Source organism: Notechis scutatus, chromosome 3 (genome assembly GCF_049901735.1).
Source record: "Notechis scutatus isolate UNSWTSFEM ecotype Mainland chromosome 3, rNotScu1.2, whole genome shotgun sequence".
In the NCBI taxonomy this organism is placed as follows: Eukaryota; Metazoa; Chordata; class Lepidosauria; order Squamata; family Elapidae; genus Notechis; species Notechis scutatus.
The window spans coordinates 32,018,100-32,041,202 of NC_142011.1; the positions used below are offsets into that span (position 1 = coordinate 32,018,100).

General features: G+C 36.7%; 1 protein-coding gene across 1 annotated transcript in view; it reads left to right on the forward strand.

The window, feature by feature from the left end:
* The window catches only part of GGT7 (gamma-glutamyltransferase 7), a 34,850-nt gene that overhangs the window by 1,486 nt on the left and 10,261 nt on the right, over positions 1 to 23,103 (forward strand). Inside the window, exons 2-6 of the mRNA XM_026681684.2 lie at positions 15,584 to 15,810; positions 17,247 to 17,398; positions 19,626 to 19,743; positions 20,214 to 20,281; positions 21,622 to 21,695. Of these exons, the coding sequence (XP_026537469.1) occupies positions 15,584 to 15,810; positions 17,247 to 17,398; positions 19,626 to 19,743; positions 20,214 to 20,281; positions 21,622 to 21,695 (639 nt within the window). The remainder of the gene's footprint in view (positions 1 to 15,583; positions 15,811 to 17,246; positions 17,399 to 19,625; positions 19,744 to 20,213; positions 20,282 to 21,621; positions 21,696 to 23,103) is intronic.

Sequence of the window (23,103 nt, forward strand, 5' to 3'; positions counted from 1 at the left end):
AGAAATTATCTCTAGCCTGGTGCCTTTCAGAATAACTAGACTACAACTCTTACAATCTCCATCCTGCATAACTGATGCTTATTAAGAAGAGGGGACAGTGGAAAAGGTTGTCTTAAAAGTTCTCTGGTCTCATAAATAGTTTTCGGAGTCATATAATCAAGCTGATTGACATTAGGTTAAGATGTCAAAAGATCATCTCTTCATGAGTTGTGTAGGTAAAGTTCAAATCTTCTATGAGTATAAAACAAAGATAAATAGTACAGTGTAAAGTACTTGTCATCCTGAACAGTTGTTCAGTTAGTAGTCAGTTATTTTAATGGATTATTATGAATTATTATGAGCTAGAAGGATTGTGAAGTCACTCTGTAATTGGAAATGTTGCCTTCTCCAGCTTCCCAGTTCTGAAGAGACTTTTAAATGTGGAGTTCTTAGTGTTCTCTGAGCAGCAGGCTAGGTAACATCCTTATCTAACCAAGTAATGAAATGTGTGCAGAAAAACAACCATGCTCAAAACAATAACCCAGTAGTTCAATCCTGAGTTTTATATACAGCTGGGAGCAGAGTTTGCATATTTATTCCAGCCTTCCTCCAGCTTGCATTTGATCTTCCCCTTAAATCTCTGCAAGTTCAGTTGACTCACCCTCTTTAGTCACATTAGGGAATTCACAAGTCTAAACCAATGAAAAAAATATATTATTTATTTATGTCTAAAGCTCTATGTTCACAAAATGAAATGCTTCTAGTACAAATTGCATTAAAGTGTATCTTTTTTTCTCAAAGTTTTTTCACGTTAAAAACGAACTAGTAAAAACCACAGCTAGATCAAAGTATGCCTCATTTTCCGTAAATACTAATTTCTGTTAAAATAGCGTCTGAATTTATTTATTTTAGGGAAAATTGAGAAATGTTACCAAAATGTTCAGGATATGTATTCTGCAGTAAATACATAGCTGAGGCCAGGACTTAACAGATTTTAAAGCAAAGAGGGAAAGTGAACTCAATATCAACAAAGGATAGGAGGCATGCACACATTCATTTCAGAATAATATCTTTTAAGTACTTTTTTTTAAATATACAGCTTCATTTCAATCCCCATTGATCAAAGTTTCTTCCTGTCCTGTATTTACATCTATGCAGAGAGAAAGTAATTATGCTTTTTCCTCCCATGTACCTTCTATGAAGTGGACAATGAAACCTCATAATTTCCCACGGGACAAGATTTATGGTCCAAGGACAACTTCTGGAATTCATAGTATCTCACTTTATTATAGAGGCTAGGAAAGAAGAAGGCTGAGTCGCCAATACTTCCTTCTGTCTGCTTTGAAATATTTAGGATGTTGTGGCAAATAATAGCTAAGGTTCCAGTCCCTAAGCAAAGAAATTTTGTTAAGCAAGTAGTTTTGAGCTGCTGGAGGAATGTGAGAATATAAATCTAATCCATCCAAATAGGATTGATTCAAATCCCTGTTGGACTATGAAACAGATCTCTTATGAAGATCAAATTGCTGAAAATTATCACAATCTCCTTGGAGGAAAATAATATCAAGATGTGTCTTATTTTTTTTCTTATTTTACTATCATTCCTTAATTTTTCCTACTTTTCATTTGTCATTGCCATTGTCATTTTAAATAAAATATGTGTTTATATATGTGTGATTATTTTGCTTTTATCTTGATTATAATGCCATCTCAAACTTCTCAAGTTTGAGAATCAAATGTATTTCAATACTGATATAATTAGGCATTTGCTTATTTCTCTTTATATAATAAGGATTCCACTGATTTGAAGGTTAAAGTATTCTTTATTTGGAGTTAATTACCTATTAGTATATAAAATGTTTGGCGTGTTTCATGGTGTGTTTTCTCCATCCCCCACAGCTGCTCCAAAACACTTTACTATTTGAGACAGAATAACAAATGTTCTCTCCTTCCTAAGATAAAATTTAAGGAAACCTTTAATTTTACATCACAGGGTAAAGCATGTATATACTATGTTGCACTATGCAAAGTTTTGTTTAATTTATCTCATAAGGCAAAATATAGTTGGACAAAACCCAAGTGTTTGCTATGTACAAAATATAATGTTACATTGTATAGGTTTACTTAATACTTTCATATCTCATAATTTCCCCTGATTCACACTTTTGTAGGTAGATTGATCCTCTCTATACTGGGAAACACAGGAAGAATGGTGGCAATACTACATTTGCCAGTTACCAGTCCCTCTCTCCATTTTAATCTTTACATTCTCCCAACCTTCAGAGTATTAATTTGTATAGAAGTATAATTACTGCAGACAATACTAATGCCAATTAATAACCTTAAACTACTGCCATAGAAGTACCAAATTTTAATGAAACAATGTGTTCTTAAATTCTTTGTATTTTTTAAAACCTTGATTATTCATTATAGTAGCACTTATTCTTTAGAAAGTACATTTCAAGAATTTTTCATATTTCAGTTTTGTAAGTCACTGTAAGTAAAAACAATCCATGTTTTATTTTTCTACTACAGGAAATTTTTTTCTACGATCCCTCCGTTCTGTGGCCAATAGATCACACTTCCATGTATTTTTAGCATCCAACACATCTAATCATTTTACTCTTTCCAATACACAGTACTACTATTTTAATAAAGGGTTCTAGGCTTTAGAAACATAGAAAATTGATTTCAGGGGGAAAAAACTCCTACTGGTCCATCAAGTCTACCCTTTGAGGTATTTTTTATTTGTTTTTGGTTTTTTATGTTTTAATTTTTTTGTCAGATAATGGACACGTGTTTATCCCAAGCATGTTTAAACTCAGTGACTGATGATTGACCCATTACCTCCACTGGAAGTTGGTTCCAAGCTTCCACTACTATTTCTGTGAAGTAATACTTAACATTACTTTTGAACTCTCCTCTTGTCAGTTTGAGGCTGTGCCCCTGTGTTCTTCATTTTTGCTTAATATTGAAAATACTGCCTTCCAGAATCTTATTCACATTCTTAATACATAAAGGTTTCAATCATGTCCCCGCTTTTTGTTCTGTCATCCAGGCTGTACATAATCAGTTTCCTCCAATCCAAAATTAACTCAATAGGTTCTGGAACTGTAGAACAAGGATTAGTTATCTGTAGATCACTTATGTAGATATGTATTAGATATGTATTAGAACTATGGTTGATGCTGTGCAATGATTATTATTGGTTTCCTCCCTTCTTTTAATATAATAGGATAGATTTCATATGTATTACTAGAAAAAAATGCATGAGTTTCTGTCCAGTTTCTGATATGAATATATATAAACTCAGAAATGAAGTTTGAAATAAACTCGAATAGAATGGCTAAATTGCTCCTGAAAGCTGGTGAGTTTACAATTGTTCAGCACCTTCCTGCATATGTCAACAGTGAATTTTCCCCCACCAGCCTTTATTGTAACTGAAGCTCCTTTTCTAATTCACCCACTATCTCTTCTATAAAGTTGCATTCATTTGGGAATGGCTTTTCTGAATTTTAATATTTCTGGCTGAATCTTGGTGCACAATTAAAACAGATTTCATGGATTGAATAAAATGTCCCTTTGAGAATAATGTCCCTTTCTTCACCAATCCATATTTCTCAGGAAAAGTTTTGCCATCCATATGCCCCTTTGAGGAAAATGAAATGAATTGAAAGCATGCAACATTTGTTCTTCAAATAAAATGTTTCTCTGGGACAAAAAACTAACATCTGGATTTGGTAGTCTTTACCAAATGCCAGGGAATGGTTTTGATTTCCTGGAATATGGCTATACATTTTAGAAACATAAAATAGCATCACCAGGGTGTTGGTCACATAAGAACGTAATAGAAGTTGGCATATTACTTGTTGCCACTTCACAATCTTTGCAAACATGTTGTCAATAATATACAGGTAAGTTATGACCACAATTGAACCCAAACCTTATGCTGCTAAATGAAACATTCGTTAAGTGAGTTTGCCCCATTTTACAACTTTTCTTACCACAGTTACTAAATGAATCATTGCATTTGTTAAGTTAGTAACATGGTTGTTAAGTGAATCTGGCTTCCTCGTTGACTTTGCTTGTCAGAAGGTCACCAATGATGATCACATGGACACTGCAACCATCATAAATATGAACCATTTGCCAAGCATCTGAATTTTAATCAATGGTCGTAACTGTGAAAAACAGCCATAAGCCACCTTTTTCTGTGCAATTGTAATTTTGAATGGTCACTAAATTAACTATTGTTCAAGTTGAAGACTACCTGTAAAGTAATGTGAAATGAAGGGGAGAAAGCATCATTTTCACCTTTATTACAAAATCTCTGTCTTAGGATGCTTCTGGAGCAATTTTGTCCTGGATTTGCATTTACAAGTATCTGGAATGCAAATGATCATGACTTGTTTCACTCAATGGTTAAAATGGCTTCTTCCTTGTTCAGCCTTTCCTTCTTCAAAGGTTTCCCACTTTCCGTTTCTTTTTACAGTACTTGTTTCCTCCTCTTGAGGGATCTGACATGATGAAGAACAGGCTTGGCCGGTATCATCGACAAATATTTGCTGTTTTTGTTTACATTTAAACCATGTTTAGGGACGTGGTGGCTCAATGGCTAAGATGCTGAGCTTGTCAATCAGGAAGGTTGGCAGTTTGAATCCCCAGCACCACGTAACGGAGTGAGTTCCCGTTACTTGTCCCAGCTTCTGCCAACCTAGCAGTTCGAAAGCATATAAAAATGCAAGTAGATCACTTTGGTGGGAAGGTAGCAGCGTTCTGTGCACCTTTGACATTTAGTCATGCGGGCCACATGACGACGGAGATATCTTCAGACAGGGCTGGCTCTTCGGCTTTGTAACGGAGATGAGCACCACCCCCTTGAGCCAAAAACAACTATCATGTAATTGCGAGGGGAACTTTTACCTTTACCTTAAACCATGTTTACCAAATGCAATGAAAATTCCTTTTTACTAAGAACGTTTGAAAATATTAGGCTGAGTTTTAGCTTATATTTGCCTATTTTCATTTAATATAGCTTATATATATTTATATATATATTTGTTTTCTTAAGTTTTCGCGGGTAAATGGAGCCAAGCTGCACTAAAGGCCTCCAATAAAGTAACACAATGTTGCCAGCCAATCAAGATACAAAAAGAGCCACAAAACAGACAGAAAATATTAAAAACACCAATCAAGCAGAACACAACAAACTCCAAGACCAATAAACACAGACCAAGACTCCCAACCAATCAGGATGAAGAAAAAACCATTCTGGCACAGCAATAGGCTGCCCCAAATTTAAATCTGAAACCACTGTAAAAGTCTGACTCACAGACGAACACAATACAGAAGCCTGATGATGGCAGATGAGATTCTGCCGAAACGTTGCTACAATTTTAAAAGCACAACTATAATGACGTGGGAAAATACCCGAACAAAGCTGAATACTATATATATATATATACACACACACACACACACACACACACACACACACGTTTTATGTTTTTGCGGGTATTTCTATGTATGGTATTTAGGTTTCTTCGAGTATTTTCCCACATCTTAATATTTGTGCTTTTATTATAGTGAAGTTTCGGCAGAATCTCGTCTTCCATCCTCAGGCTTGTGTATTGGGTTCTTTTTAATCTTGTGTGTCATATATGTGTGTGTGTGTGTGTATCTGGCTGCCCATTTTCTCAGCAATCCTAAAACTCCTCATCAAATGCATAATTTACTGCATTGAACTGACTAGAAGTGACAGATCCTTCTTTTATCTAGCCTAATGTGTAAATAAAGATTAAGGTTACAAAAAAGAGAAGCAGCTTCCCACATCTTTGGATAGGAACGTTATTGATTCCAATGGGGGGGGGGTGATTTGGGGTGGTGTTAATACAGTTCCAATATTAGATATCATGAAGAAGACAATACATTGGTAAAGTTGTATTTGGCATTAGAGAATAGTAATTTTCCCACTATTGTTTGGAAGGGATTCAAAATTGTCTTAGGCCCATCCCTTAAGTAGAAAATACTGCAAAAATTTAGCATTTAATTTCTATGTGTAACTACTTAAGTTCTTTTATGCTTCATTGTAATTATCTAGAAAATAGAGTCATCATATAGGAAATTGATTATTTACAGATCAAACCATTAGTTTTCTTTAAATTTGTCCATACAGTATTTGAAGCATACTGACGTGACTTGCTTGTTTCTATAATACCCGCATTGCATGTTTCAATAAAAATTAGAATATTTTTGTTTGTACACCTACAGTTTGTTACCTAGAGTGCAAAATGACTGTATTTTACCTCTATGGTTTCTAGAAATAAAACCTTGGGCCAAGATCCAAACAGAATGCAGCAGTTCTCTGCCTCTCCCCTTTATTTTAAATGGAGAAAATGATGCACGGGTAGTTAAAGCCATTGGTATGTTAATAGGCTTAACTCTGGATGGATTGTGTTCTGATTTTGCTAGTATGATAGGATCTAAGGCAGGGGTGTCAAACTCGATTTCATTGAGGGCCAGATCAGGGTTGTGTTTCACTTGGGGGGGTTGAGTAGGCATGGCCTGGGTGGGTGTGGCCAGCTTGCCATTGCTCATGTCGGGGTGTCTATGTTGGCCCCAGCGCTCTGCCCGAGAAAACGGGCTCCCGAGCTCCATTTTCAGCTACAACAGCCTCCTGCAACGGAGCTCTGTTTTCACTCGCAGAGACACTGTGGGCCAATCCTTCACTGCTTCCAGGGAGGCCCCGCAAGCCAGATCTAAGCACCCCACAGGCCGGAACCAGCCCCTGGGCCTTGAGTTTAATACCCCTGATCTAAGGTATCCAAGATAGATCAAGGATGTGCACTCAGGAAATCAGTTACATTTGGTTATTTTTCCATTTTAAAAGATCGTTACATTAAAATATATTTACATGCAACATTTGTTTTATTTTTCCTACCTAAGTCTTGTGGTTTAATAACAATGTAATCTATAAAGCACTGAGATCACTTACATGAATGTGTCAGATTTACCTGAAATGTCAGATGAACATGCAGTTTATAAGAGTAAATATGAGTGGGTTTTTTTCCCCAGTGAATTTATTTGCAAGGATGTTTAAATGTGGGTTTGACATACATGAGCTCATGTATGCAAGACTTTAAACAGTATTCCCTAGAGTCCTACCTTTCAAATATATTCAGCTCCAGAATTTCCAGCCAGCAGGGTCTGAATCCAACAGAAGATTCCAGCCAGGAATGGCTGTTTTAAAAGGAAGAAAAATCCAGGTACATGTTTGAAATGGATTGTGCTTGATTATTATACCTCAGGATAAGTACAAGGAGTCCTCGAGTTACAACAGTTGATTTAGTGACATTCTGTTACAATGGCACTTTAAAAAGTTACTTCTGACCATTTTTCACATGTAAAACCATTGCAGCATGCCCTTGATCACATGATCAAGATTCAGACGTTTGGCAACTGATTCATATTTAGGACGGTTGCAGTCTGCTGAGGTAATGTGATCGCCTTTTCTGACCTTCTGACAAGCAAAATCAATCTGGAAGCCAGATTCACTTAACAACCATGTTATTAACTTAACGATGGTGATTCACAAGAACTGTTGCAAGCAAGGTCGTGAAATGGGGCAAAATTCACTTAGCAAATGTCTCACTTAGCAACAGAAATGTTGGGCTCAATTGTGGTCGTAAGTCAAGGACTACCTGTAATTCTTTAAGGGTTCAGTTATACCACAGGTCAGTTTAATTCCTAGGGTTTAGGTACATTTTCATCAACCCTCTGTAATTTGCACAACTGACATACTATCATGGTAGTAGGAAAAAATTTCAGCAATTGAAAAACAGCCTCAACCCCCCCCCTACTCTCGTCCCACCCCCACCCCGTGTACAAATTTCTGTCTCTAGCACCTGTAGAAAGGTTGACTGCACAGTTACCAAAGGTCCAATAGCCCTGTTGACTTCTGTTGGGAAAGGGGAGGAAAAAACAGAAGAAGGATCTCAGTGAAAGAAGCTTTTATTATTCTAAAGCAAGGGTGTCAAACTCACGTCGTCACAGCGGTGTCACGTGACGTATGGGGAGTGTTTCCCCCTTTGCTAAACTGGGCATGGGTGTGGCCAGGGTATGACTCATCCAGCCCACAGGCCGGGAGTTTGACAGCCCTGTTCTAAAATGATTGCATTTTTTAGAAATCTCAAAAGCTTGAACATTGCAGAAATCAAACCCAGAGCTTGCTGGGATATGGATAGCTGTGACAAGGATGCTCATAATATCCTCTTTCACAAGCAGACTATTCTGCATGGCCCAAGGACCAATTGGACCTCTGTGACAAAATGTGAAGAAATGTGCTCCCTGAAAAGAGGAAATGCAACTTTGTACAGTTTGACGTCACAAAGTCAGGCAAGCCATTACGAAGAGCATTTTTGCCTAACTGAAATGTAATTTAATTGCGCTCCTATAAAATAAGGAAAGCCAATGTCTCCTCTTGCTGCAGAGAGGAGCACAGAAACACAGAAGTTGGGCATGCAAGCAGCAGAATGGATTATTAAGAAGGATGCAATTGGATTCGTAGAGACAGTTGCTTGTGAATGAGAAATATATCAGGTGGGTGGAAGGGATAGAAGAGTGATACATAGGAGCTGTGCTGATGCTGACTGTGGGTCAAATTGGGCAAGCGTGGGCATGGCCCAGGGCCATGTGTAGGCAATGAATTATTATTTTATATACAATAATGTGAAACCACAGTTGCCAGTTTTCTAGCTGATGTTGGCCTTCATTCGCATCAAGTTCTTTTGACAGAACTTAGGATGTCATAATGTATCAACATAGTCTAGGTGAGGTTCCAAATAGTGTGGCCTTTTGTAATTGACAGATGGACATTTTCTCAATAGGTAGATTTGCTAAGTGCCTTCAAAGTTTTTGTTATGGCACCCAGTATGCCAATTATTCCTGGGATCACCACGGTCAGTTTATGCCATAATCCTTCAGTTTCTATTTTTAGATTTGTATACTTGTGATTTTTTTTCCAATTCTTTGCCTTCTAATTTATTATCCTCTGGTATTGTCTCATAAATTATGCATGTGTTCTTTTTAACCAGAGTTAAATTTGATGTGTTATGTGCCAAAGCTTTATATTCAGAAATCCCATAGTATTTTAATCTGTTTATTTTCAACTACATTTTCAAATACACATTCTCACCAATTTTTCATTACTAGCGCATAATTTTTACAGAGTGTTGTTATATTGTATTTATTATGTTATATAATTATTATAATTAACATCTAAGCCAATTTTGACCACAATTTTTGAAAATAGGTGGCACAATTTCCTGCAATTTTGACAAGAGAAATTCATAAAAACTTTAAAATAGGCTTAACATGGTTGAGCAAGATGAACAAATCATCTTAAGCCAGTGCATCCAAGGACTATGATGTCTGGGGGGTCAGAGGAGTTGTTGTCCAATATACCAGTAGATTTATCCAGTTGATGTCCTATACAGGTGTCCAAAGCACTCTTCTACTTTACAGAACAAATAAAAACCACCATTGATTTAATAATTTGATAAATTATGTATAGCACTTAGTGATGCTTAATTGTTTAACATTCCTAGCAGATGTTAAAGGATCAATGCTTTAAAGAATAAAAAATGCACCTTTTTAGGCATAGATAAATGCATTTTTTTTGGAAGCAAGGATTTCAGTTGGCTTTTGAGTAAGTGCCAGTGACTTACAGTAACTCCAAAAAAATTAGCATGGCCATTGGAGAATATATTTTTCCCCAAGCCCCAAATCTTAACTTTATACAATCTATATTTAATACAGTCTATGTGATTATTGACCACCCATTTAATGTATTTTAAGATTTCTTGCCAAATACAATTTGACAGAACTCATGGGACTCAGAATGCATACCATGCCTTAGAACTCAAATTTCCCAGGAGTGGTATGGACCACTGCATGAATTCCTCTGCATGAGTACTGATCATCATTTCTCATTGAATTGCTCTGTATCTTTCTGGATAACATCAGGTGCTAACGCTCATCTTCAAATCAGTGACAGTAGCTTTAAGGACTGCAAAAGCAGTTTTGCACTTAATAATCTATGTTGAGGAGAAATGTGCTGTGAAGAGACAAGCTTAACTTTTCAAAGGTTAAGTTGTTCTTCTGTGCACAATTTATGAAGGAGACTACTTGAAATATGGTGAAGAAAGTTGCTATTTGAATTCCATCTTCCCTGTTTCATTCCTGTCAGTAATCCATTCCCTAGCACCCTTCAGTTAGTGAGTTGATACCTACCAATTTTTATTAGACTGTTTCTAAGGGGGTTGTTAGCACACTATTGTTATTTGTTGAGATCTTCTCTCTGGGAACCCCGATATTCTCACAAGCTTTTAGATACATTCCTATAAAATGTGGTTGGAATCATTTTCTATATCTGGTTCTATAGATATAGTATGTGAGCTGATTATATATTACAGACCATATCTCTACTCAACAACTGCAACCAAAACCCAATCCACAAAAAAAAAATCCTACAAATATTGATATCCCCATCCTCATCAAAGAAGCTGTTGAGCGTGAACGGAAGCGACCAAATGCCATCTTATTTGGTCTAGAGGTCAATGACAATGATGACTTCTCTAATGTTCAAAACATCATCAGAGAAAATCAAGCATCAACCATCTCCCCTGAAGAAATACTTGATATTTCCCGTGTTGGTCCTAAGCTTAAAAACAAAGATGGCTTGATGATCCCATGCCTCTGCAGGGTTTGCAAAAATGAAACAAGCAAATGCAAATTCATTTTCTCAATAAATTCACTCGCAAAGAACAACAACATAAGAACCTTAGTACTCGCCCTGATCTAACCTAACAGCAATGTGTACAATCCCAGGAGCTACGTTCTGAGCTCAAAAGTTTACATGAATTAGGTAATACAAATCTATATATTGATTACCGTGTGGACTGTATCAAAAGCAAGAGCATCAACCCACATCACAATATCCATCACCCAAACATCCAACGTTAGGGATGCATGCCCCTTACTTCCTCCAGACCCACTACTTCATATCTTAAATGTAAACTACTTAATGCAAGAAGCCTTGCAAATAAAATGCATGAATTCCTCATCCTTCTAAGCTCAGCCACATTTGACATTATATTTTTCTGTGAGACATGGTTTAATGCATCTTTCCCAGACTCTATTACCACTACAAGAGAATATCAAGTTTTTCGGTCAGATCGCGAAATCCATAGAGGTGGTGGAGTTGCTATATTCTATAAAAAGTCTCTAAATCTAAAAAAGATCTAAATTATACAAGAGCTTGCTCTTCCCGAGACCATCATCTGTGAACTGTCCTTAAACATCTCAATCCGCTTCTTACTTTGCTATCGTGCCCCTGACTATGATATAATTCATGCAAACAAGCTAACTTCACTACTGACATGGGCTGCCTCCTGCCCACACCTTCTCATTTTTCTTGGTGACCTCAACTTACCTCTTATAAATTGGACACTAAATGAATGTACATCTGAACCCATTCATACAACCCTGTACAATGCTGTTACCACATTAGGACTGGAACAACTAGTAACCAACAATACTAGACTTAACAACTGCCTCAATCTCATCTTCTGCAACAGTTTGAATTCAATTTATGGAATACAAATTAATGAACCCTTTTCCAACAGTGATCACAGCATGATTGACTTTTGTCTCAACATATGTCCTCACAAAAATCACCATAACGACAGGATCCCCAATTATAACTTCAAAAAAGGCAACTATGATCTTATAGACAACGATCTTTCATCTCTTGATTGGCAAATTCTATTCACTGGATGCAATACTGTTGAAGACCATTACAACATATTTTTACTTGAAGTCAAAAGAGTCATCAAACTATATGTACCAATAACAACTCCCAAAACCAGAAAAAACAAATTACCCATAACAATAAGAAAGCACCAATCCAAAAAGAAATCTTTGATGGAAAAACAAATCTGGTCACGTTGCCAACTTCAAAAGCTGATACAAAAATTTATGCCACCAGATAAAGACTGAATGCACCAATTATCACATTAAACAAGAGGAAAACCTTCTACGCACCAATTCCACCTGCGCTTTCTACAATTTTGTAAACAACAAACTAAAAGACTCAAGGTCCATCCCACCCCTAAAAGAACCAAATGGTAAAGACTGCAACGATGACACCATTAAAGCCAACCTCTTTAACACATTCTTTGGCTCAGTATTTGTAAACAGCAATGGATCATGCCCAATATTTCCTAGTTGAACCACAGACAACTACAATGATCTAATACATATCGATTTTACAGAAGACAATGTTTAAAAAGCACTATGCAATCTAAAACCATCTCTATCTATTGGACTGGAGAGACTTTGTGCCTACTTCTTAAAAAAGCTATCCACTGCCATAGCAGAACCTCTAAGCATAGTCTTTGAAAAATCTTTCAGGACAATCTCCTTGCCAAATCTATGGTCACTAGCCACAGTCATTCCCATCTTCAAAAAGAGAGACCCCAGTCTAGTTGAAAATTACAGACCAATCTCTTTATGCTGCTTCACCTGTAAAGTCATGGAATCAATTATTAACCAATCCATTATCCTCCACTTAGAGACAAACAACCTACTCTCTAACAAACAGATTGGTTTCAGAAGGAAACTGTCCTATAACCTGCAACTCTTGCACTGTAAAAACATATGGACTACACAACTTGATCAGGGCAAAGCAATTGACGCAATTTACATAGACTTCTGTAAAGCCTTTGATTCAGTGGTACATGACAAACTACTCCTAAAACTAAGGTCTTATGGTATGTCTGGATACCTGCATAACTGGATAGAAGCATTCCTGTCAAACAGGCAACAAATGTTCAAAATTGGGAGCGTCCTATCAAATCCTGTACCTGTCAACAGTGGTGTCCCCCAAGGCAGTGTTCTAGGACCAACTCTCTTCATTCTCTATATTAATGACCTCTGTGATTATATTAAGAGCAACTGCATTCTTTTTGCTGATGATGTAAAGCTATTCAACACCACTGACAATGCTGCTACCCTTCAAAAAGACCTCAACTATGTGTCAGAATGGTCAAACAAATGGCAACTTCAAATCTCAACAAATAAATGCTCTATCTTACATATTGGCAAAAAAAATATCAAAAAATCAAATACAAGCTGAATAGTCAAGACCTTGTTGATGACAAAAACTTTGTCAAGGACCTTGGAGTACTCATCTCAAAAGATCTAAGTGCTAGAGCCCACTGTAACTACATAGCCAAAAAGGCATTAAGGGTTGTTAACCTAATCCTGCATAGCTTTTTCTCCGGTAATATCACTCTACTAACTAGAGCATATAAAACATTTTCTAGACCAATACTTGAATACAGCTCATCAGTCTGGAACCCGCATTACATATCTGATATTAATACAATTGAGAAAGTCTAGAAATATTTTACGAGAAGAATCCTCAACTCCTCTACTCGTAGCAGAATACCTTATGCCACCAGACTTGAAATTTTAGACCTAGACAACCTAGAACTACACCGCCTTCGATTCGATCTAAGTATAGTATATAAAATTATATATTGCAATGTCCTACCTATCAATTAATACTTCAGCTTCAACCAAAACAATACAAGAGCACAAAATAGATACAAATTAAAGATAAACCGCACCAAACTTGATTGCAGGAAATATGACTTCAGCAGCAGAGTAGTCAATGTCTGGAATACTCTACCTGACTCTGTGGTTTCTTCCCCAAACCCCAAAATCTTCAACATTAGACTGTCTACTATTGAGCTCACCCCTTTCCTAAGAGGTCTGTAGGGGGCGTGCATAAGCGCACCAAAACATGCCTACCGTCCGTGTCCTGTTGTTTCTTTTTCTTATTCGTATCCATTTCATGTATTTATAACCATGTTTATACTTATGCCTGTCATTTAATATTGTTTTACAAAATAAATAAATAAATAATTTTCATGAGCAGTCATTCACAAATCTTTTGCTCTCCCATGTGATCTATATAGCTTTGAAGGAAAGAACTTAAATCCGGACTACAACAATTGTTACTTGTTTCAGGCTCTTGAAATCTTTGAAGAATGTCTTAAGGTTATATCCAACTGCAGTTCATTCTTGCTTCCCTCAAGAAAGATTTAGACTGGGGTCTTGTCCTCACCTTGAACCGTCATGACACAGCAACATTTTTGGCAGCACCTTTTTTTTTTCTACTGGGTCTACATAATGTTGCCTTTATCTTCTTCCCAGCCTATGAACGAGACAGACTAAAGTTATCCATTGCATTTGTATTTCTACTCTTATCCCAGTGCCATCGGAGGGCAGTCGCATTTGGTGTAAAATTAGTTAGCATTTATCTTGGAAGGAAGTCAGATGATTGCCACTGACAAGGACAGTGAAGAGGGATCCTCAGTGGAGACAGCAAATGTCAGCCAGATATGGTTACTTGCTTACTCAGGAGTGGATGGATAATTCTATAACTCAGCAGAGGCTGGAGAAAGGTCCAGTGGGTGAGGGAGGCAAGTTCTGACATTCCTGTTCACATTATTGGCCATCCTTCTTAGGGGTGCTGGACTTCTTATTCAGTAACACCTGGAGTGGCACTAGTTACTTATCTTTGGCTCGGGTTGTCAACTACCATGGACTGGAAGAATATCTAGAACAGGAGTGTCAAACTTGGGGCCTGCGGGCTGGATGCGTCATGCGTGGGCCATGCCCACCCCAGTTTAGCGAAGGGGGGGAGTCGTGATACATCATGTGATGATGACCTAATAACACAAGTTTGACACCCCTGCTCTAGAATGATATCATCCTCCCCTATCTGATGGACTCCAGAGGTATTGGATTTTAACTGTCATCACCTCAGGCAGCTTTACTATAGTGATCTTTACTATAGAAGTTTGGGTTGGCTGAATTAGAACAACAGGATGGTGACTTTTGTGAATTAGCAACTTGTTTCCTATGCTCTCTAGAACTAAGGAACTACTGAATAATAAACTCAGGAATATGGGAAAACTGAAATAGCTAGATCAGTACTTGGATTCATTCAAAAACAATTGTTAAAACCATTCATAGGGATCCATGGTTATTAGTTTTGGTGGCAATGTGAATGTCTTTGAAGGCCATCTGTTGGGGAACAACTATGGTAGAGCAGTTGACTGGCCATTGTGAGAACAAGCTTCTGGATTAGATGGGCCAGGGGTTGCTATTTGCTGTGGGAACCTATTTGTAATATAAGTACATACAGCAGAAATGCCAATAACTTCAATGAGTTAAAAAAAGTATAGCCCAAGTAATAAACTCCAAAGTGCAAATTAGTCCCCTTCTCTGTGTATTGTTAAACATTATCTTTAGATTGCCGAGAATTAGTGAGAATTATATGTAATTCGACCCTGTAATACCTGAGCCAGAAAGATTCTTGAAAACTCACGTCAGCAGAAAAACAGTGGTTTTATTGGGACATTAACACCAGTAATGTAAGTGTCTCATTGGATATGCTTTAAACAAACACAGACCTGAACTTATTCCTGCTTGACACTTTTTTTTCACTTACGCTTTTCTTTTTTGATTGAAGACCCCGATTTGTTCCTTAAATCAGCTCGCCTCCAGCGCCTGCCTTCTTCTTCATCAGAAATGGGAAGCCAGGATATCTCACCACTTCGGGAGACCAGCAAGGATCCCTTCTCTGGGGACTGCAGCTGTCGTCAGGATGGTCTGACTGTGATCATCACTGCCTGCCTAACATTTGCTACAGGAGTCACGGTGGCCTTAATCATGCAAATCTACTTTGGGGATCCCCAGGTAAGAAGAGGTATTGGATTGTTGTTGTTTTGCTTTGAAAAGGTGATTATGTTGAGGTTGGAAGAACATATCTCGCATATATAACAATGATTTCTAGTATTATATGAAGAAATAACTACAACTCTGCAAGCAATACTTCAGTGAAAGCTAAATTAGAAATTGTTTTACTGAGATCATGTAGTGAAGCTGCTGATTTGAGGCTGCTGTATTTACTAAGATTCTTATTTATTAATTCAAGGAAAGATGTCCTTGAATCCTGTTAATAGAATTCCCTTCCCTTCCCTGTTATAGTTAGGGATGATCTATGTACCAGTAAGCTTTGGCAGTACAGCTACATGGTCGTCCGACTTTAGACTATTTATGCTGCTGTGTTCTTTGTTTCTCTCTCTTCTCTGCTTTTCTGTAATTTTTGTTTTAGTTTTATTGCTTTGTATCATATTTTGGGATTTTTTAAACAATGAAAAATGGGGGCTAAATGGATGCATTAATAAGATGTATATAAGTATTTCACAAGTTACTATTTTTGCTAGTAGTTTTCAATGCTGTGAATTAATCTTTAACAAGGTTATATCAGAATGGGCTTTTAAATCAAGGAGATCTCTTGCATATGGGAGTTTGACTCGCCTTCTGCTGGTTTCTTATTATAGAGTACACCAGGGTAACATGGCCAATTCTAATAAAATATCTATGTGTTTCCCTTGCATTATAATTTTCCTGACATTTTATGGCATTAAATACATAACCTGTTTTTCTATGATCTGAAGATATGTGTCTTTGCTAAATTAAACAGATCTGGATTTGTCCAGTGCCTGAGACATCACCATAAAAACCCATTTCCTCTGACATTAATTCCATGATTAAGTTATACCAGTAAATGTTCTGAGATCCAGAATGAGGTCTTTTTATAAGTGATCCCTCCACAGATATTGTAACATAAGAATAAGATACAAATAAGTGTGAAGGTGTTTTTATAGAAGATCTTCATTTATATACAGGTGAAACTCGAAAAATTAGAATATCTTGCAAAAGTTCATTTATTTCAGTAATGCAACTTAAAAGGTGAAACTAATATATGAGATATACTCATTACATGCAAAACAAGATAGTTCAAGCAGTGATTTGTCATAATTGTGATGATGGCTTACAGCTCATAAAAACCCCAAATCCCACAATCTCAGAAAATTAGAATATTACATGCAATCAATAAAACAAGGATTGTACATAGAACAATATCGGACCTCTGAAAAGTATAAGCGTGCATATGTACTCAGTACTTGGTTTGGGCCCCTTTTGCAGCAATTACTGCCTCAATGTATTATCATGGAGCCAGCCTGATGATTGACTGAATAAGTCTAAGGCTGAGGGTGGTGGGGGACTTTCTAATGATTCAATCAGTTGCAGTTGTAGCTATTGTCTCACCATGTAGTTTTTCACAGATATTCCACCAGGGTGCTGTAGTCACTGATGCTGCTCGCTGCACCGCCCTGGGGATTGAGATACTGAACAAGCAAGGATCCTCAGTGGATGCAGCCATTGCCTCAGCCTTATGCTCAGGAATTATCAACCCTCACACAGCTGGCATTGGCGGGTAGGTGTCCAGCAGAATCTCTTTTATCGATTTGTTATCATTTTACCAAGAAAAACATTCAGCTAGATCAGCTAGAATACTTTATTGGCCAAGTGTGATTGGACACACAAGGAATTTGTCTTGGTGTAAATACTCTCAGTATACATAAAGAAAAGGTACATTCATTAAGAATCAAGAATCATAACGTACAACACTTAATGATAGTCATAGGGTACAATCAACAATCAAATCATACTGGGAAACAGTCAAGTGGGAGGGGATGGGTGATAAGGAGTGATCAGAAGATAAACAGTAATAGTAATGTACACTTTGTAAATAGTTGAACAGTGTTGAGAGAATTATTTGTTTAGCAGAGTGATGGCTTTTGGGAAAAAACTGTTCTTGTGTCTAGTTGTTCTGCATGCAGTGCTCTATAGCGTTGTTTTGAGGGAATTCACTGAACAGCCCCCTCCCCTCAGTTTCTATTTTTCATCTGGTAGTGAATTTCTGTAAACAATGCAAGAGAATGCTTTTCTAACAACTGATGCAAGAATAATTCCTGTTTATCCCCACATGAAATATATTGTTCTGCAATGATGAAAATCTTGTGAAATACAAAATTATTGAATGATAGTCTTATATTTTAATATCTGTTGCTCAAAGAGAAGATTTTAGATTGAAAGACACTGAAAATTTGAGTATAGAATGGATTTTGCCACAAGGCATTGTGGAGAAATCTTATACTGCCAAAATGTTCTCTGCTGGTTTTTATTTTTCAAGATAAACAATATAGAACCTTATCTAGGGAAGACATCTAATGAGTGGAGTCCAATTTGAGTAGATTGGTGGCTAATTTTTTTCCTGTGAATTCCTTCTGGCCAAAGATCAAGCCTAACCAGATTGCACCGCCAGCTCCTCGAATTTTGAATGGTCATTGTTCCAATGTTTTAGTATAACCTAGGTTGTCTTTGTAATCCTAACTGCTCTTGTCACTGTTGCCATGGTGTCAGGGATGTCCACTTGGCATGGTAAAGTTAAGATAGTGGCCACAATGGTGTGTTTGAAACTCTGTTTGTTTTTGTCTGCAACACATATTGCTTATAGCTGTTGCTTCCCATCAATAATCAGGCTGTTTGTTTTAGGTAGATATTATTCAAGGTAGATTTCAAGGTCTCAATGGCTGGAAACCAGGAAGCTCTAAAGCATATAATTACATGAATTATGTAACCTGATAATGACCCACCAGCTGGGATTTGAGAGAACTTTTGTTAAAACTGGAAAATCCAGTTTGGTATCCACTGCACTTAATTAGAGAATAAAGAAATGAAAATAATCCACAAAGATAAAGCCAATTTATACTTCCTTTTCATACAGACTGGACTAAGACTTGAATTGCTCTATTTTAAGTGGTGTATTAGATGAATAGTAGCTATGGTTTAAGAAGAGAAGCATATATTAGCCCTATTTCTATTTTATCTTAAGGACTCACCTGTATAATACTAACCTGAAGAGTAGGAGTCTCTTAAAGCAAACACATCAACACAGTGTTCAAAAAAGTTATTTTCACATTGCATTTGTTATATTTAAGCATTCTATTATTCTTTTTTATTAATGTCCTGTACATTTTAAAATCCATTTTGTAGCAGAGGTAAATGCTTTCAATTTTATTAAATTAAATTAAGAATAGACTTGTATAGCTCTGATATAGAAGAAGTAGAAAGCAAATTTACAACAGATTGATCTATTATATATCTATCTAGAATTGCTTATTCTAATATTCTTTCTTGAGTGTTTAAGCATTGTCAGTCTTAATTTGGTAAAATGAAACAGCTGCTTTGAGCATCAAACCAAGACAGATGTCAAACTGGAGCCAAGCTCCATTCACTGCTCTCCCTATTCACTATCTCAGCTGTTTTTTCATTGTGTTCAGAATACATCTGTCTCCCATGTATCATTATGAAGAATCCTCAGTTCAGTTCAGCACATTGTAAGATGCAGCTGTTTCACAATGCATTATTTTGAGAACTCCTTCAGAATGACATTGATAAGGCAGTCAGTAGAGAAAAGAGTGGAGCTGTCACTGTCTCCAAGAAAAGGATGCACAGGAGGGTACGATCAGTCTTGGGTTGCTACTTAAACTACAAAGGGTAGATCCTTTGTACTGAAGCCCAGCTGAGAAAAAGTCATTCTGGAGATGACAAAGTATTCTTAATGTAAATTTTACTGATTTGTGATTCCACTGTTGCAGTGGAGGGGTAATGCTGGTTCATGACATCAAGAAGAATGAAAGCCAGGTTGTTGATTTCCGAGAAACCGCCCCCTTCAACATCCAAGAAGAAGGACTTAGCAAGTTTTGGGAAACAAAGGTGGGTCATTATCTTTATTATTTAGGTGATGAATAGGAATTGGTTGGTAAAGATCTCCATTCATCTCTTGTCATTCCCTGTTTTCCTCACTGAATTAGTAAAAGTGCTGTAAACAAACCTTTATCTTCCTCTTCTGATAGAGACTCTCTTGACTTTGTTGGTATTTTTAACAACATCCCCCCTTTTCATGGTGCAATGGGCCTCACTCCTGTTTAAAGAATTTGCATCTTCTCTGTACCTTATCTTCTTGCTTCTTATTTGGGTTTTTCAAAGTTTAATTTTATTTACTCATTTCAACAGTCTGTAAAACTATTCTGAGTTATGGTTCAATGGATGGCTTTACAAATTAAATAAATTTTAAAAATGTTTTTTAAAACAAATGGATTTAAAAGTTAGATTCCATTTAAAACACTGTTTTTAAAGTTCTTGACTCTTTCCTTACATTCTTCCCTTTTTTATTTTTAATCCAGCCGGGTCTCTTGGTGGGTGTTCCAGGAATGATCAAAGGACTCTATGAAGCACATCAGTCTTTTGGGAGGTAAAGAACATTTGTCCTGTGGATGTACTACATTGTTCGGTACCAGCTGGAAGATGAAGTTTGTATGTGTTAAATAACAATATGCCATGTGCAAGGGTTATTTCTTCATATAAATGGAAGTAGTCAGATCCACGTGTCATATGCAATTTTTAATGTGTATCTATCAAAAGCTAATACTGTAAGTGCATAAATAAAATGTGAATGGGACAGACATGTTCGCTGTGCTAAAGTTTAGTTTACTTTACTTTATTGTCATTGCACCACATACAACGAAATCAAACACCATCTTCAGTGCACATCATGACCATGACCATGAAAATAAACACACATCCTTCACCCTTCACACATTGAACCGGAAACCCCGACACCACACCAACACTGCACTATACAGCAACACTGCACTAAAGTGCACAAAGAAATAAGATCAGTCATCTCTCTGAAAAGCCTTTCATCTAGTAGCCAAAAATCTCTCATATCAGGGACCAGTCGGTTTTCAAATACCGAAGAGGTACACAATGGGAGTCTTCAGAGTTTGTGAGGCCCTCGGATCCTATAATGTAGCTTTCAGATCGCTTCTAAAAGTTGCTAGGAAATTTCATTTAATATGATAGAACTTTATAAAATTTGTAGGGAGGACACATCTGTTATCTCTCTTTCATTAGCCTAATTACATTTAATCAAAGTTTTACATTCTGTTATCTTTGCAAGTGTAGCTGTTGGCAGAGGTCCTAGAAGGTATGACTTTCTACCAGATGTCTTCTAATTTTTTTCACTTCCTATTACCACATTGCTTCAATTCTACAGTACTTTGACTTTACACTTGTGTCACTTTTGCTTTTCTTCTTTCTGTTCATTTCCCTTGAAAATGCAAAGCTTGGACAATATATACAAAGAATAATTTTATTAACAATATTGAACAAATTTAAATTTAATCAACTCAATTTTAATTCTAGTCCTGGCAGTTTCTGGCCTGCAATTAGCAGCAGCAGCGGCAGCTTCTCTTCTTGTTCTTTGTCATTATTCACCTTCGCCTCTTCCTCCTCTTCCAATATTAGTATTAATTGTTTTACTGCAAGCCCAAGCATGAAGGACATGAACTTGGTCAAAAATTGTGCACTCCATTGTAATTGCCATTCTTTGTTTTTATTTTGATATCTGTCAGTAGTTAGTTATGTATGTCTTCTTCAGAACAACAGAAGGACAAATAAATTAATTTGAGTTCTACATAAAATGGAATCGAAAAATTCTGCCTAAAATTATTTGATAACATTTTCAGTATGGTTTTATATTCCTAATGAGATGAAGACTATCAAGTGAAGCCATTTCTTCTGTTTTTCCAGGCTGCCATGGAGACAGTTGTTGGGCCTTGTTGCAGACATAGCTCAAGATGGATTCAATGTCACCTATGATTTAGGTGAGTGCTTTTGCAGAATAAGAGGTATGGTGAGGCTAGACTGTGTGTACAAGAAATGCCACATTTTTTTGATGCTGGCCAGTGCAGTATTTCTCCAAATTTTCCATTACTATCAGTATTATTATTTGCTTTCTTCCAATTATATTTTGGATTATGAGAACAGGATGGCATGGTGGTTAAACGGCTGAACTAGAGATGGGGAGACTCAGATTCTACTCTTTTCGGCAAGAAGTTTGTTTGAGTGATATTGGGCCAGTCATCCATTAATAATAACAGCAACAATAAACATGCTATTCCATCCTTCCTTCCTTCTACATTTGTCCACACCACCTTTTCATAGCATCTACTACAAGATTGGGGAGAACCAGTTTGATAAAAGTTGAATATTGACTCAATTGATTGAGAATTGTACAGAGAAATAGATTAATAAATGTCTTCTACTCTACCTTTGTTTCTTCAAACTATTTAATTGATTCTTAGACAATATTGTTGAGTAAATTTCATGAAATTTAATTCTGAATAGACATACAGAAGATGGATATTAATTTCAATTCCTATGCCCTAACTCCATCAAGTAAATGTCATGCAACAGCTTATAAAACACTAGGTCTGCTTTCAAATAAGACATATTTATAATAATATAATTAAAACTCTTAATTTTTTCTGCTATTTACATGTGCCTATATGCACAGATGCACACACACACATATGTACGTGTATGTGTGTGTGTTTTGGGACTTAATGCTTATAATATCCCTGTTGTAATAACATATATGAAAGACTGTATAATAATTAGATTAGGGGACTGAAGGAGTAGGAAAGGATTATTTTATTTATTTAATATAATGTTTAGATTACCTAACAACTTTTGTCAGCTTATAATTAAAACAAAAACAAAAGAAGAAGAAATAATCAGTGGCTCAAATACAAATATAAAAACTACCTAACAGATGCTCAGTCATCACCCTGCTTCAAGTCTTAATAACTTCCTCAAAATGAAAGCCATCTGGGCTTCCATTTCCAAAGAATAGGCACTGTGACAGAGAATGGAACTTCCTAGGTCTTGCTAGCTGACACTTCTTAAACAATTGCACCTACTGAACCCAACCTCACTGGTGAGACAGGAATAACTGGAGTCAAGCAGGCCTTCAAATACTCAGGCCCTATGCCCTAAAGGAAAGGTTAAAGGCCAGACAAAACATTCATGGTCCCCAGTAATAGCTTCTTGAGAATGGAATGAACCTTACCACCTTTAGGGATAAGGAGATGACACTTTCCTTCAAAGAAGCAGCTATTGCTCCATGGATCCAACCACGGGTCACTTTCCAAGCAGCCTTGACTTGCTTAAAATAATCCTCTAAGATTCTGCTACAGACATCTCCACTGGACAAAACCACAGCTGGAGTCC